This window comes from Dendronephthya gigantea, unplaced genomic scaffold (genome assembly GCF_004324835.1).
Source record: "Dendronephthya gigantea isolate DGI-Jeju-01 unplaced genomic scaffold, DenGig_1.0 000042F, whole genome shotgun sequence".
In the NCBI taxonomy this organism is placed as follows: Eukaryota; Metazoa; Cnidaria; class Anthozoa; order Malacalcyonacea; family Nephtheidae; genus Dendronephthya; species Dendronephthya gigantea.
In genome coordinates, this window is record NW_021163052.1 from 125,162 (window position 1) to 138,116 (window position 12,955).

A 12,955-nucleotide genomic window follows, 5' to 3' on the forward strand; every position below is an offset into this window, starting at 1 on the left:
GTAGCTCTATCAGTTCTAAACTGTTCTTCCTAGAGGTCCAGTAAGGATCACGTGTGATCCAGTATTACTACAGGAGGAAACTTAAACTAAACTAACTAGAGCGAATACATTTGATAGATGAGATGTAGCTATAAACAGTTTATTCATCTTTCAATAAAGGTTATATTTTTTACATGTAAGAAAACCTATTGACTAAAGCTAAATTTAGAATTCGACTTTTAACTTTAGAACCCGCGGCATTTACCTCAAATAACTAAATATGACCATGAATAAAACACGTGACCCTTAAGTTCATTTTGCTAAATCATTAATAGAGACTCAAGCAGTGTTATAAAACATATAGTGCAACATGATACATCTAAAGAAAAATTTAGCCGATAGAGGTCATTCTAACGTGATACTCGATAGTTTTTTTAAACTAACTCCTTAAATTTAACCAAAGTGACCATGAGCGAAGGTAAAGATTTATCTTTCATATAAATCACAATATTCTGTTGAACATGGGTGAAGATTATAATGAAAACCTATTTCAACTTATCATAGTATTGTTTTTGAAAACAAGTGGTTAAACGATTTAAGATTTCTTCTTTCGTCTGTAATGTTTAATTTTGGAGCTGGCGACTTTCATTATTTGTGACCTGAAATGGTTAATTATAGGTTTAAAGTATAGTTTATAATTATGGTTTAATTTTAAATTATGATTTAATAAACTATATCAATCAAACTATGTAATCAAACTATGTATTTTCAACTCAGAAATGGCAAATGCAAGTCAGTCATAAATTTGAAAGTAAAGTATGTAGTTGTGATTGAAATTTGTTTCCTATTTAGACAAGGGACCTTCCTGCATATTGACTGCTCTAACCCAGCTACTCTGGAAATCTTAGAAGAATTTAATTTTAGAAGGATTTGTTACCTTTTAGACATGCATATATTACCATAACACTGGCTGGGAGGTGGGCACGTTGAATACGTACAGAATGAAGTCGGTGGGGGAGGTGGAGGAGGCGGTGGAGGAGGTGGGGCTGTTGAAAGAAAGAAAAAAATTTTAGCACGAAATTTTAGGCCTTTTTTAACGCCGTAATTGCATGTGCCAAATGCATTTAGGCAGTTGTAAAGCCTCATAAATTGACAGGCATTTTACTTACGCATTGAGCAGGTCTGTCCATCTCCGATGAGCGGGAAAAGACAAACACACGTCCCTTTCTTACACGTGGCCTGGGAACTACAGCTGTCACAACCACTGTCCGAGTCTAAGAAAGGATTCAATATAATCAGAAAAGAGCTTAGCAAAGAGACACAGAAACTGTCAGTGTAATTCTTATTCTCAATGAATGTTAATACAACTGCGAGTTTAGCAAGTAATAAAATTAATGTAGTGGGCAAGATTCGGTGAAAACTGTGAACTGCGAACCCTACCTTTTAAACATTCGTATCCATTTCCTATGTAACCCGTCCTGCACTTGCAGTGACCGCTGACACATATTGCATGCGGATCACATTTTTCACATTCGTCGACTAAGAATTAAAGAAAAAGATTGAGGTGCGATAGGAGTGTTTCCAATAATTCACAATGCTTTAAATCTACGTATGCTCACTTACTTTCACAATGAGGTCCTTTGAATCCTGTGGTGCAGATGCAATCGTATCCAGGCCCGTTCTCACGACATGTCCCAGCATTTTGACATGGGTTAGGGTGGCACTGAGACTTGGGAGCCTGGGCTTGAACTATGGAGAGAAGTAAGCAGAATTCATATCTTGTGCTCGCAAAATCTGATGGCCTGGAAAAGGTAAAGTTCTGGTACTGTTACCTTGACAATAATCGCCAGAGAATCCCTGTGGACATTGACAGTTTGGTTTGTTTGCCGTTACGGAACAAACACCATTGTTCTTGCAAGGATTTGGACTGCAAGGATCCGCTGCACCAATTGACTGAGTATCCTCTGATAAAATATAACATCATTATATCAATGTACTGGATGAATAACTAATAAATGATCTCAATATACTTAACAAAGGCAACAAAAATTCATGGCGTTATCTTGATTGACTATATTAAGGAGTATATCCAGAAAATTATGAAAAAATGTTCAACATAATGATGCAAATTATGCTAACCTTGTTCGCAAAATCTGCCGTCATAACCTTCGGGACACTCACATCGTCCTGGTTGACGACAAACGCCGCCGTTTTTACATCGGTTAGGAGTACATGGATCTTGGGCTGAAGACGAAAAAAGTTTAAAGTATTTTTTTTTATTCAACACTATTCTGTTAACTCATAAAGCAGAAACTTGGCACCAACCTCCTCCCCGTTCAATTTCGCATCGTTTCTCGGCGGTCTCGAGGTAACCGTCATTACAGACGCAACGACCTTGTTCACAATGAGCATTCTCAGGGCATTTGGCACATCTGTCAACTTTGGAGGAAAGAAAATATTTTTAACAAAAGGTATTATTGCAGGTGAATAATCTTATAGAGGTTTTGCATAACTGGTGCCCAAATTTTTATTTAACAAGCAAATACAGCATTTGCAAGTTGGAGCATCTAAATAAAACATTCAATGAGAGTTATAACTCTCATTAGGTGAAGGAAATCAGCCTGACAACATTTTACAGACTCGTTTCATACCTTCACAAACCTTTCCCTCAAACTGCATAGCGCATGCGCAAACAGCAGCATTGTTTTCTTCCCGACAAGTCCCGCCATTTCGACAAGGGTTGGGATTGCAAATATCACCTTCTAAAATCATAAAAGATGTCAATTTTGGCATTAGTTTGTTGTGTTAAACATTTAAGCTACGAAGCAGGTTAGCTTAGAGTAAATCCTAACCATCGCTAATGGCAAAATGGTTTACAATTTTAGCTTAACGGAGTCCATAATGAGCAAAGATTTGACAATGAGACAGTCTTGCTGTGTATAAATCTTAAGAAATTTCCACCACTAATGATGCTTCAACAGTGTACGCTCAACAATCTCAATGAGCTCTTCAGCTCTTGGACAATTGTCTGACTATGCAACAAAACGTTGTATTCACTGTGCACATGTTTCCATGAACATGACAAAGGGAATGAACAGTCACTTTAGCCGAGTTATACTAGACATGTCAACGACCAAGTTAAAACTCGCCCTGGAAAATTGGTTGATAGGCGTCTATAGCAGATACTTCTCAGTTGTGTTAGGGGAATCAGGGGCGGATCCAGAGGGTATCGAGCGTAGCTCTAGATACGGTCAGATTTTCCCGCAAAATATTTTCTATAAAATATTCCAAAAATATTCCATTTTATCGCATGCTATTTTTGTTTACAAAAAATAATGAAAATTCGAGTAATTACAGCTCTTAACGTATAAACGTAATACGTTTCTACGTCGTTAAATGGAGATTTACCGAAAAAAGCCGAGAACTTTCCGAAAGCACGAACCGAGGGATTAAATTCAATCGGAAATTGATCGGGAAAATATTTTTTATGCGTCCACGGTGTACTGATACGGTCCGCGGTTCAAATTTTACTAAAAATAGTAACTAAATAAGGCATTTGGATACCTTTGAGGGTATCTAGCCAATCATAGGTCGTGTATCTGTGACGTTGGATACCCTTCGATACCTTAGCTGTGTTTTGATTGCGCAAGAAATAAAATTATCGTGAAGCCTCGGAAAGTTTGTTCGATATAGCTAACAACAGCATTGCCCTATTATAAACGTGAGTTGAACTTAGTGGGCAATGGCCATTCATTCAAAAAACGTACTAAGAAATTTAGTTAATATTTTCGACCAGTCAAGTTGTAGAGAAGATGTTTTAAGAGAACTTTCGGAAATTCGGATCTGAAACAGTTGTGTACGGATTTACTGGTCGAGAAGAGGCAATCGTCAGAGCGCCAGTGCGTCAATGTTCGTGTATGCGCGTTCTCAAAGCTGCAATTTCCGAACAGCCAACTTAATAGATGTGCGCTTCATGTTCCTGTCAGGTATGAACGATACTAAACATTCTTTCTGTCTTCATCTTAAATATATATCACTCATATAAATGACTATAAAAGTTTGGAATGGAAATTTTGTGTGTAAAATTGTCTTGAATATATTTTAATTTAATTCATACTGTTCGGATTTAAATGAAGTCAAGTTTAATTGCTCACAAGAGGTCTTCAGGACTACAGGACTACATTTAACAAAAATTTGCGTGTTTAGTTAGTCGTTAGATAGGATCATAGGATCGCGCCAAATGGCTTTATATACACTTAATATGAATTTACCTATAGATCGTAAATGAATGATATTTGATATGGTTTTCCCCTGATATGGTTTTGCCCTACCCTCGTAGTAAAACCTTATAGTTTTTGGACATAGTATCGATAGAAGTCCCAAGCCCGGATGCGAAAGGAGGAGGGTTGGTAATTTTGATGTTTATTTATTAACATTCGGCGCCCAGATTGCGGCAAACTGCGGTTTCTGAGGTTCTTTTTCTCAAATTTTCCCGGGGGGGCATGCCCCTGGACCCCCCTAGGTGTCTCGCGCCTTCGGCGCTCGGTTCGCACCTTCGGTGCTCAAGGTGTCCATGATACTGTCAATTTTCGCTCTGGATCCGCCCCTGGGAATTGCATGCACTGATGATTCAGTCATGTCAACAAGTTATGTCATTCAGCCATGTCAACAAGCAATTTATGAAATTGTGGAAACCATTAGATTTTACCTGAGCAATCGTCGCCTTTAAATCCTCGCTTACAGGAACACGAGTAAGCCTGAGTTGACGGGACGCATACACCTTCATTCTTGCACGGATTAGGAAGACAAAATTGACGAACTAAACAAACAAACACCATAGGCTTTCAATATAAGCAGATCTAATCTTTCGAACCATTATTACTTTGTCATCGTCCAAAGATTCGTACTGATGAGTGTTGAAAGGGGAGATTTTCGTCAACTGACGGGCACAAGAAGCGTTGCATGAAAGATGAAAGCTTTTCAACCAAAACAAGGGTTGCATGGTAATATAGATAAGTTTGTATGGCGAACAATAATGCAAGGCTGTGCTCAGACTGTGTGCCCAACACCGGTCCTCAAAGTCAAAATTGGTTTGTAAAACATGCTGAGCACACTGCACACCACCCCTAGAGGTATCATGTTCAATTTCATTTAGAAGCGCCGTGTTTAACCTAGGCGCATTACGCAATGCACGAAAACTGACAGGCAACACGGCACTCAGTCTAAAGGCTAAAGCAGCCTAATTGATACCGTAAAGCTTTCGGTCTGTTAAACTTAGCCTATGTTATTGCACTGACCATGACCATGGTTAACCTACAGAAAGCTTTGCAGTAAATATTACGTCGCATACCTTCGAACTTTATATTGTCTATTGTTTCGGTAAAAACATAGCATATATAGTCATAGTCTCATAGATGTAATAACTTCTAGATCTTTCCTCAACCGTGTTATGTTACCACTAACCTTGACAGAGAGGCCCAGTGTAACCAGAAGGACAGTCACAGTCAAAACTTTCACCCGCCTCAACACATTTTCCAGAGTTCTTACAGGGATTGGGATGACAAACATTTTCTAAGAAAAATACATTGCTGGTTAACTGAGTTTGTCATCGAATTACGATTGCACCAGTAAGATGAGATTGTATTATCCACATTGTCATATATGGTAATCACGAGAACCCCCAGCGGAAATTGAGCTAACTACAATATAATAATCGGATATGTGAGAAATATTGCTGATAGCCTGTAGCTCGGTACAGATACATGAGCGTGTTTGTATGACTGCGTATGGATGATCAGACTTTTTTATTTTTTCTATAGTGAAAACAGCCTTAGAAGTTAGAAATACCCTCGACAGCCGAAACAGCAAATATAATTCCAGATCTAACGAAGACGTTCGCGAAAAGGGCTGCTATAGACCATCTAGCAGAAATGAGCAAGTTTTGTATTTTGAAACATGTTTCGCGTAAGAAAAAAATCCTATTTCAAGAAATTTCATCCCCATGCAGATATGCTATTCCCCAGAAAGCAAGCGTACCTACACCTATGCCTATGACTTGTCATCCAGTTTGCCTTAGAGCGCAGTGGCAAGTGGGGAACTTTTTACTCGGCGTTTTTCCGGTACAGAACAAGTTAAACGTGTTAGTAATTTGAATAAACTTTCCTTTTATAACGCTAAGTAGGCATGAATCAGTTTAATCTTGCTTCAGCTGTCGATGTTTTGGCCGCAACGACATCGAATTCACACGATTGATATCAAAAAAATAATTGCGATTCAACAGAGCTATGCAAGTTAGAAATGAAACACCAAGAGGACGAAAGACTTGAGAGAATAAGTGTGATGCTGGGAGGAGAAACGACGCGGTTGAAAGACAATGGGAAATAGATAGAATAAGTCGAATAAAATAAGTACCACACAACATAATGAGGATCACGAGAAAGAGTCTTGGATTTGGCGTTCAAAGCTTTTCAAATTATTAATCATCATGATCGATATTCTGTTGCGTCGTATAGAATTCAAAACGAATACATGACATAACACACAAAGGCGTTCGAGAACTCAAGAAGTTTCCAATTACCAATCACGTGCTCAAACCTGTTTGACAGGTTTTCATCCGGTCAGGTTTTCGAGTGTGCGTGTGTATGGGAGATTAGGACTTTTCATTTTGAGTCCAAGAACAGTTTCTCTATGCCTGGCTTATCTGATACCTGCCGTATATTTTGGAAGTTTCAAAAGAACATATACTCGATTTTTTGCCCGTTTATTACCTCTAACCATTCATGAGATGAAATGTTTGGTATCGTGTTTCCATAGGCATATCCAATATTTGCATAAAATAATATGGAGATTTAACATGAGGTCATGAAAGTTGTTAAAGAGACGACTTGATGGCGTGGCATGTCCATATATACATATGGACGAACACGCAGACTTTCAGTTCATAACTAACTGGTCATTGTCAAGATGTCTGAGCAATATCTAGATACACTAACCGCAAATGATCTTAAACAAATCATTGCCAATCAACAAAACGAAATCAACACAAAAGATGAAATACTGAAAAGAATAGAAGACCTCTTCAGAAGGGTTTTCAACGAGCTGAATAAACTTCGATCTCGACCCATGACAAATGAACGTCTCAAAGAAGCCGGTGAGAATATTGCCGCTTTGATCAATGAGTTCGTCCTTGGTATTGGCCCTCAAACGGCTTTGAATATCGATAGCGTTAATTCTGGGGTTTCAAGAAACGCTTCCGATGCGGTTACCGAAGAAAATACAGAGGAGGGATCAGAACTTACACATCCGAACATTGGCATTGTAAGTACGAAACACAATATACTGAATATAGACTATACTATAGTTCGTCAATAATATTTGCAACATTTTATAATAGCTTCTAATAATATATAGCAAAATTTATTCATAGCAAAATAAATCTAATCTAGGTATAGAACTAAGATTACAAGATTATTTATCTTTCAAATACGTGAAATAGTACGATATTTTGGCACAATTATAGCGTGAAAAAAATGTACCAATAGTGAATACATCACTTCTTTAATGTATCTCTAGTCGCTGATAAAATGAATTTTAACGCTGTCTTTGTCACTATGAGGATAAATTGGATTTAATTTCTCCTATATTTTATCAAAAATAGATAAATACGGAAGATAATTTAGGTTTTAGCGAACTTTAGGTTTTAGTCAATTTTCACACGCGTACGCAGAACTGCGCAGAAGGGGAAATCCCTTTTCCGCATACACCGCTGAACAAGGAAGCGTATGATTTTACGTGCGACTCCGATTTTGAACAGTCACATAGTTTGACGAGATTTACCATATAAAAACTCGTAAATGTGAAGAAACATGAATATTATACAAATGTATACCTGCGAACGGTCACTTTTAAGTGAAATCTTGATGTATGTATATATAAATGTATGTTTTCGCTAGACAATTCGAAAACTCTGTGAAATGGTTATAAAACTCTTCGAGCAAATCGTGCAAAGTGGCCACCATGTCAATGAGGTCAAAGAAACATCAGCCAGCAGAGAAAATGAGCTGGTTTCGAAGGTTAGTGTAAATGCATGCGCATGTAATAAATTTTTAGCACTGATAATTTCACTGAAATGCATGTCCTTCCTGACATTCACCTAAAGGCCAGAATGCTGTCACATTGAATTCCTTAGATAAATCAGTGCATTAACTGCACTTTATTAAATTACACTGGCGAATCATTAGGGGGAATATGATATCATGTGTATGTCTGTCGTGTCTCTAGCGCCCACGACAGCCAGGAAATGGTTACATGCAATGACATAGTCTTTGTTGTGATTTGATTACAGGCTGTTGTTCATGAAACAGAAAAATTCAAATTATTTTGACACAAAAAATCAATATTTATACTTTTCTTTTTTAGTTGAAGAAGTGCGAAGCAGATTTGAAGAGTGAAAACGAAGAAAAGGAAAAGATCCAGAAACAACTGAGCGAATCAAACCAAGAAGAGTGTGAACGTCTGAGACGTGAGAATCAATCACACATGGATGAAATACACCGGCTTGAAAGTGAAGTAAGGAATAAGCGATGAGTACATCTTTATCAGTATTACTGCATAGCAGATAGGTTGAGTACATCCAAGCTTTTGTTTGATGAGATGACGAGAAAAAATAGATGGCGAGAATTTTCCACATTTCTCTTTTAATTTTAATTTTAATTTTAAATTTTAATTTCAATTCTAATTTTTTCCCACCGCATGATTTCCTTATGTAGAAAAAAGATCTTGCAAGAGTAATTCACAATCTCCTGATGGAGAAGAAGGAGAACAACATTTTTTGTAAAAAGTTGCTGAATTCACTCCAAAAGCTCTTTCGTGCCCTTGAGACCCACCAACCGGGAAATCCTTTACCAGAACTTGACCAAGGAGATGTAAGTTGTGTTCAGATGAACTTCAATTTTACATAATTTTTACTATGTTTTTACCTGACATTCGCCCAAAATCGCACAGTCATGAAGTTTGTAATACCTGCGAAATGAAACTTGGGTGTTTAACATGACTTAGACGATTATTGCAGGTGTTTGAAAGAAGAATGAATCACGCCATATATTCGAGTTTAATATAAGTCGCACCAAATCTACAACGCGGACGTGACATGAAAACAGCCGCTATAGTGTTATAGCAACCCAGTTTTAATTTAATAATAATCGAATAATTAGGGCAATACTCAAGAGACACACGACTATTGGCGCATATAGTTGTCAAGACAAGACCTCTCACGTTTAGCTTGACCAGAGAACGTGCGCGAGCGCATGCATGCATATACACCGGTCATCTGACTTCAGCCAGTGCGCGTGACAATGAGTGTTATATTACTGAGGGCTATATACTTCCTCCTTAGACGACACAAAGAATAAATAGCTGCACGGGAAGCTTTACAATACTATCGCAAATATTTTGACAACTGTTTGAATTGCGGTTTTCCGCTATTAATTGAACGCGGATATGAGACGTCTCCACGCAACCCTGCATGTCCCTACACAGAATCATGAGAATAAACAATTTTCTTATTAGACAATCCAAGAATTAGAATTAGACAATTCAAATTTCCAAGCACAACAAGTTGCTGAAAAAGACGCCATGATAGCCATGTTTATAGACACTGTAAGTTGTTGAGAGTAGTCAGTCCTTCCTTTGTGGCCTAAAATTTTGAGAGCGAAACAAAATTGGAATACCTAATCTCTCGTTCAGTTGAAGGCGTACGTTGATGATTTCAAGAATGAGTACAAGGAGAAGGAAAAGATCCAGAAACAACTGAACGAATCAAACCAAGAAAGCGAACGTCTGAGACTTGAAAATCAATCACACATGGCAACCAAACGAAATCTTGAAAATGAAGTAAGGAATACCTAATCATTTGCCACTTTTGATATAGACACTGGAATTTATTTACCTTTCATGCAGGAGAACCTATACAGCATACATTTATATCGTACTTTACACGACTTCCTCAGTGTTTTATTAACCTCTTTTTGCATGGTGAAGTACTTGCGTTTATACTGTAGATAAACATAATATTTCTTATCATTTTTAGGTTGAAAGAATGAACAAACTTTTAAATGAGAAAAACAAGGTAGGAATATCCTGAATCTAGCAAAGCTTTGTTTGTATATTAAGCAGACGAATGAATGATACTTGGTGAAAATGTTTAGATACTCAATTTTCCTTTCTTATTGCGCAGAGTAATTTCAACATTGGTCTTCCATTCCGTCAACCGTTTGGATCAAGTGTACCTTCCCGGAGTTTCTTCCACGTGAGTTAGATTGATATAGATGTAGATTATTATCTGACATTTCTCAGGACAGTGAGGAAATAGTTGTTGATGTTTCGTGTTTTTTTTCATAGGACCGAAACCCAGCGCCAAAAGACGGCGGTGGTGGAGTGAACGGGTCGACTGGTGGCACTCGACAAACAAATACGTCGAGTAATCCACCCAAGTCATCACCAAATCTGATTGAATGCCCGTACTGCTCGAGAAATTACCCTTACCATTTAATTGAAGGTCACGTACAAGATTGTATGGAGGATAGTCTGAACATGGACGATTGAATGAACTTTAACCGCAAACCACGAAAAATATAACCCTAATTTCCAATAATTTCTTCTCTCAAATGAAAAAAAATTTTATGTGATTCGCTAACGAAACGAACCCGCCAAAAACTCAACACGGGCTCATGAACACCTTATGCCATTAGAGCAAGCATCATTATGGACCACGATTGAATAATTTAGCTTGTTTTTTTTCAATTACAGGGTTGCGTGGCTAGCACCTGGTATTACATTACCTATATTCACTAGATTTTGTAGTTTAACTTATTCATCAAAAAAAAAAAAAATAAATGCAAAAGCGATGATGCATTATTATATGTATAATTATAGCTTTCATTTTTTTATTAATAATACATACAACAGTCGCGGTGCTGTTTCTGTGGCATTGTCATCCTATGGCTTTGATTTTTTTCCCTTAAATCTCAATTTTAAAGGATGACGACGTGAATTTTTGATTTCGCGTTATTGCAATATCATGCCATGTCATCGCATGACAGTCATCGCATCATATCATGTGCACTAATAAACCTTTGTTTTCATTACAGTCCATGGACGTTTCTCACAATTACATTTTAAAGACTCTTCACTAATTTACATCTCTTTAAAATAGTTTTTTTTGCAAGCTTCCTTGTAACCACGGTTGTGTAACAGGGCCTTAGTTAATGCTCAATATTCATATTAGACAATCGATTAACTCCGCGTACAAGTTTCTGCAAAAGAAGTCGCGATGGAAGACCATGTACGTTTATGAGAATATTTCTTTATGTGCCTTAAGCTTTTTAAAATGAAACAAAAATGCAATGCCAAATTTTTCTTTTAGAAGGAAAGGATTCAGAAACGACTGAACGAATCAAACAAAGAAAGTGAACGTCTCAGACGTGAAAATCAATCACACATGGCGACTGTACGACGTTTTGAAAGTGAAGTAAGGAATACCTAATTCGCAGCTTTTTATATTGGTGGAATTTATTTACCTTTCATGGATGCAGGAGAACCTATACATGCAGCATACATTTTTATAAAATAACATTTAACGCGTGTTCTGATTGATCAGGCCATCCAAACACGGAAATTTCGCGGGAATTTAAAAGCAAATTTATTATGGTTTGTTATTTTATAAAACAATTACTTAATGGTTTCCGTGTTTGGTCCAAACACTTGGGAATTGATCTGATCCAAACACTTGGGAATTTTACTCGCCTTCGGCTCGTGTTTCGTGCGCTTTTCTTAACTCTCGCAACATTCCCGCGTGTTTGGATCAAGCCATCCCAAACACGGAAACCATTATGTAACTGGATAATACCGTACTATACACGACTTCCTCTTTTATTAATCTGTTTTTGCATGGTAAAGTGCTTGCGTTTATACTGTAGATAGCCAGCTATAATTTTTCTTAACATTTTTAGATTAAAACAATGAACAAACTTTTAAATGAGAAAAACAAGGTATAGGAATATCCTGAATCTAGCAAAGCTTTGTTTGTATATTAAACTGACGAATGAATTGTATTTGGTCAAAAATTGTAATTGTTTAGATATTCAATTTTCTTTTCTTATTGTGCAGAGTAATCCAAACATTGGCTTCCCATTTGGTCAACTGCTTGGATCAAGTGTGCCTCAAAGTTTCTTTCGAGTAAGTCAAAAACATTTTGGATTGATATAGACATAGATTTAGGACCTCGTATTTCTCAGGAAAGTTAGGAAATAGATGTTAATGTAACGTAACTTTCATAGGATCGAAACCCATCACCAGAAACTCTGATGATTGAATGCCCGTATTGTTCAAGAAGTTACCCTTACCATTTGTTTGAAGGTCACGTACAAGATTGTACGGAGAATAGTCTCTACATGGACGACTAATCTAGGCTTATGATAAGGCCAGTGTAAGGCCAGTGACCAAGGAGAACATTCAATCCAACAAAATCATCACATACTCTGTCCTTACAATAATGATTTGTAAATTTATTAAGGAATAATTTGTCATTTTCATAATCCATTAATAAATTCAGTTATGATTCCTAATCTGACGTTTGTTCTTCTTCCAAAGCAGGGTCGTATAATTTCATTTGATGTCACCTGATAAGATTGCATGAAGGAAAGGACATGTTAACATTAAGAATTAACCTTGCCCTGTTGTCCTTCACAAAAGGTTTCTAAATTCCTTGTGAATTAAGTCTTCGTTGTTCTCTTTGAGAATATATAACTTTCGAAAGATGATATCTCCAAGAACAAAGTTCATCTGTACTTTTTTTTGTGAATCACGTCATTTGATCAATATGTTGTTTTAAAATTTCATTGACAAGAAACCTACAATCCTGGTGAAAGATTGATGACAATCAGCAGAGGCAGGACTAATGTTGAGTGATGTGAGTGAA

General features: G+C 37.1%; 2 protein-coding genes across 6 annotated transcripts in view; one reads left to right on the plus strand and one right to left on the minus strand.

The window, feature by feature from the left end:
* The window catches only part of LOC114526875 (adhesive plaque matrix protein 2-like), a 45,608-nt gene that overhangs the window by 447 nt on the left and 32,206 nt on the right, over positions 1-12,955 (minus strand). For 3 of the 4 annotated variants that reach the window (XM_028548410.1, XM_028548406.1, XM_028548408.1), the window contains exons 11-21: positions 5,443-5,550; positions 4,688-4,798; positions 2,631-2,741; positions 2,305-2,418; positions 2,119-2,223; positions 1,812-1,943; positions 1,603-1,728; positions 1,420-1,518; positions 1,149-1,253; positions 917-1,025; positions 130-638 (exon numbers count right to left, since the gene is read on the minus strand). In XM_028548410.1, coding sequence (XP_028404211.1) covers positions 575-638; positions 917-1,025; positions 1,149-1,253; positions 1,420-1,518; positions 1,603-1,728; positions 1,812-1,943; positions 2,119-2,223; positions 2,305-2,418; positions 2,631-2,741; positions 4,688-4,798; positions 5,443-5,550 — 1,184 coding nt within the window. In that variant the 3' untranslated portion in view covers positions 130-574. Of the gene's footprint in view, positions 1-129; positions 639-916; positions 1,026-1,148; positions 1,254-1,419; positions 1,519-1,602; positions 1,729-1,811; positions 1,944-2,118; positions 2,224-2,304; positions 2,419-2,630; positions 2,742-4,687; positions 4,799-5,442; positions 5,551-12,955 lie in introns of those variants that run through there. The other variant, XM_028548407.1, reaches the window with a different exon arrangement.
* On the plus strand, positions 5,799-12,608 carry LOC114526882 (interaptin-like). 2 transcript variants are annotated; one of them, XM_028548418.1, is made up of 9 exons: positions 5,799-7,296; positions 7,932-8,051; positions 8,398-8,547; positions 8,748-8,903; positions 9,547-9,636; positions 9,724-9,870; positions 10,067-10,105; positions 12,145-12,213; positions 12,315-12,608. In XM_028548418.1, exons 1-9 carry the CDS (start codon positions 6,943-6,945, stop codon positions 12,438-12,440), a joined length of 1,251 nt encoding a protein of 416 aa, XP_028404219.1. In that variant the 5' UTR covers positions 5,799-6,942; the 3' UTR covers positions 12,441-12,608. The 2 variants fall into 2 exon arrangements, with proteins under 2 accessions (XP_028404219.1, XP_028404218.1); XM_028548417.1 differs by lacking the exons at positions 12,145-12,213; positions 12,315-12,608 and adding exons at positions 10,214-10,285; positions 10,378-10,883 and having other exon boundaries at positions 5,804-7,296.

Coding starts and splice junctions, on each gene's coding strand:
- LOC114526882 (XM_028548417.1), top strand. CDS start 6,943: ATGTCTGAGCAATATCTAGATACACTAACCGCAAATGATCTTAAACAA. Junction 8,052..8,397: donor AAAATGAGCTGGTTTCGAAG/GTTAGTGTAAAT, acceptor TTTCTTTTTTAG/TTGAAGAAGTGCGAAGCAGA. Junction 8,904..9,546: donor CAGAACTTGACCAAGGAGAT/GTAAGTTGTGTT, acceptor TTTTCTTATTAG/ACAATCCAAGAATTAGAATT.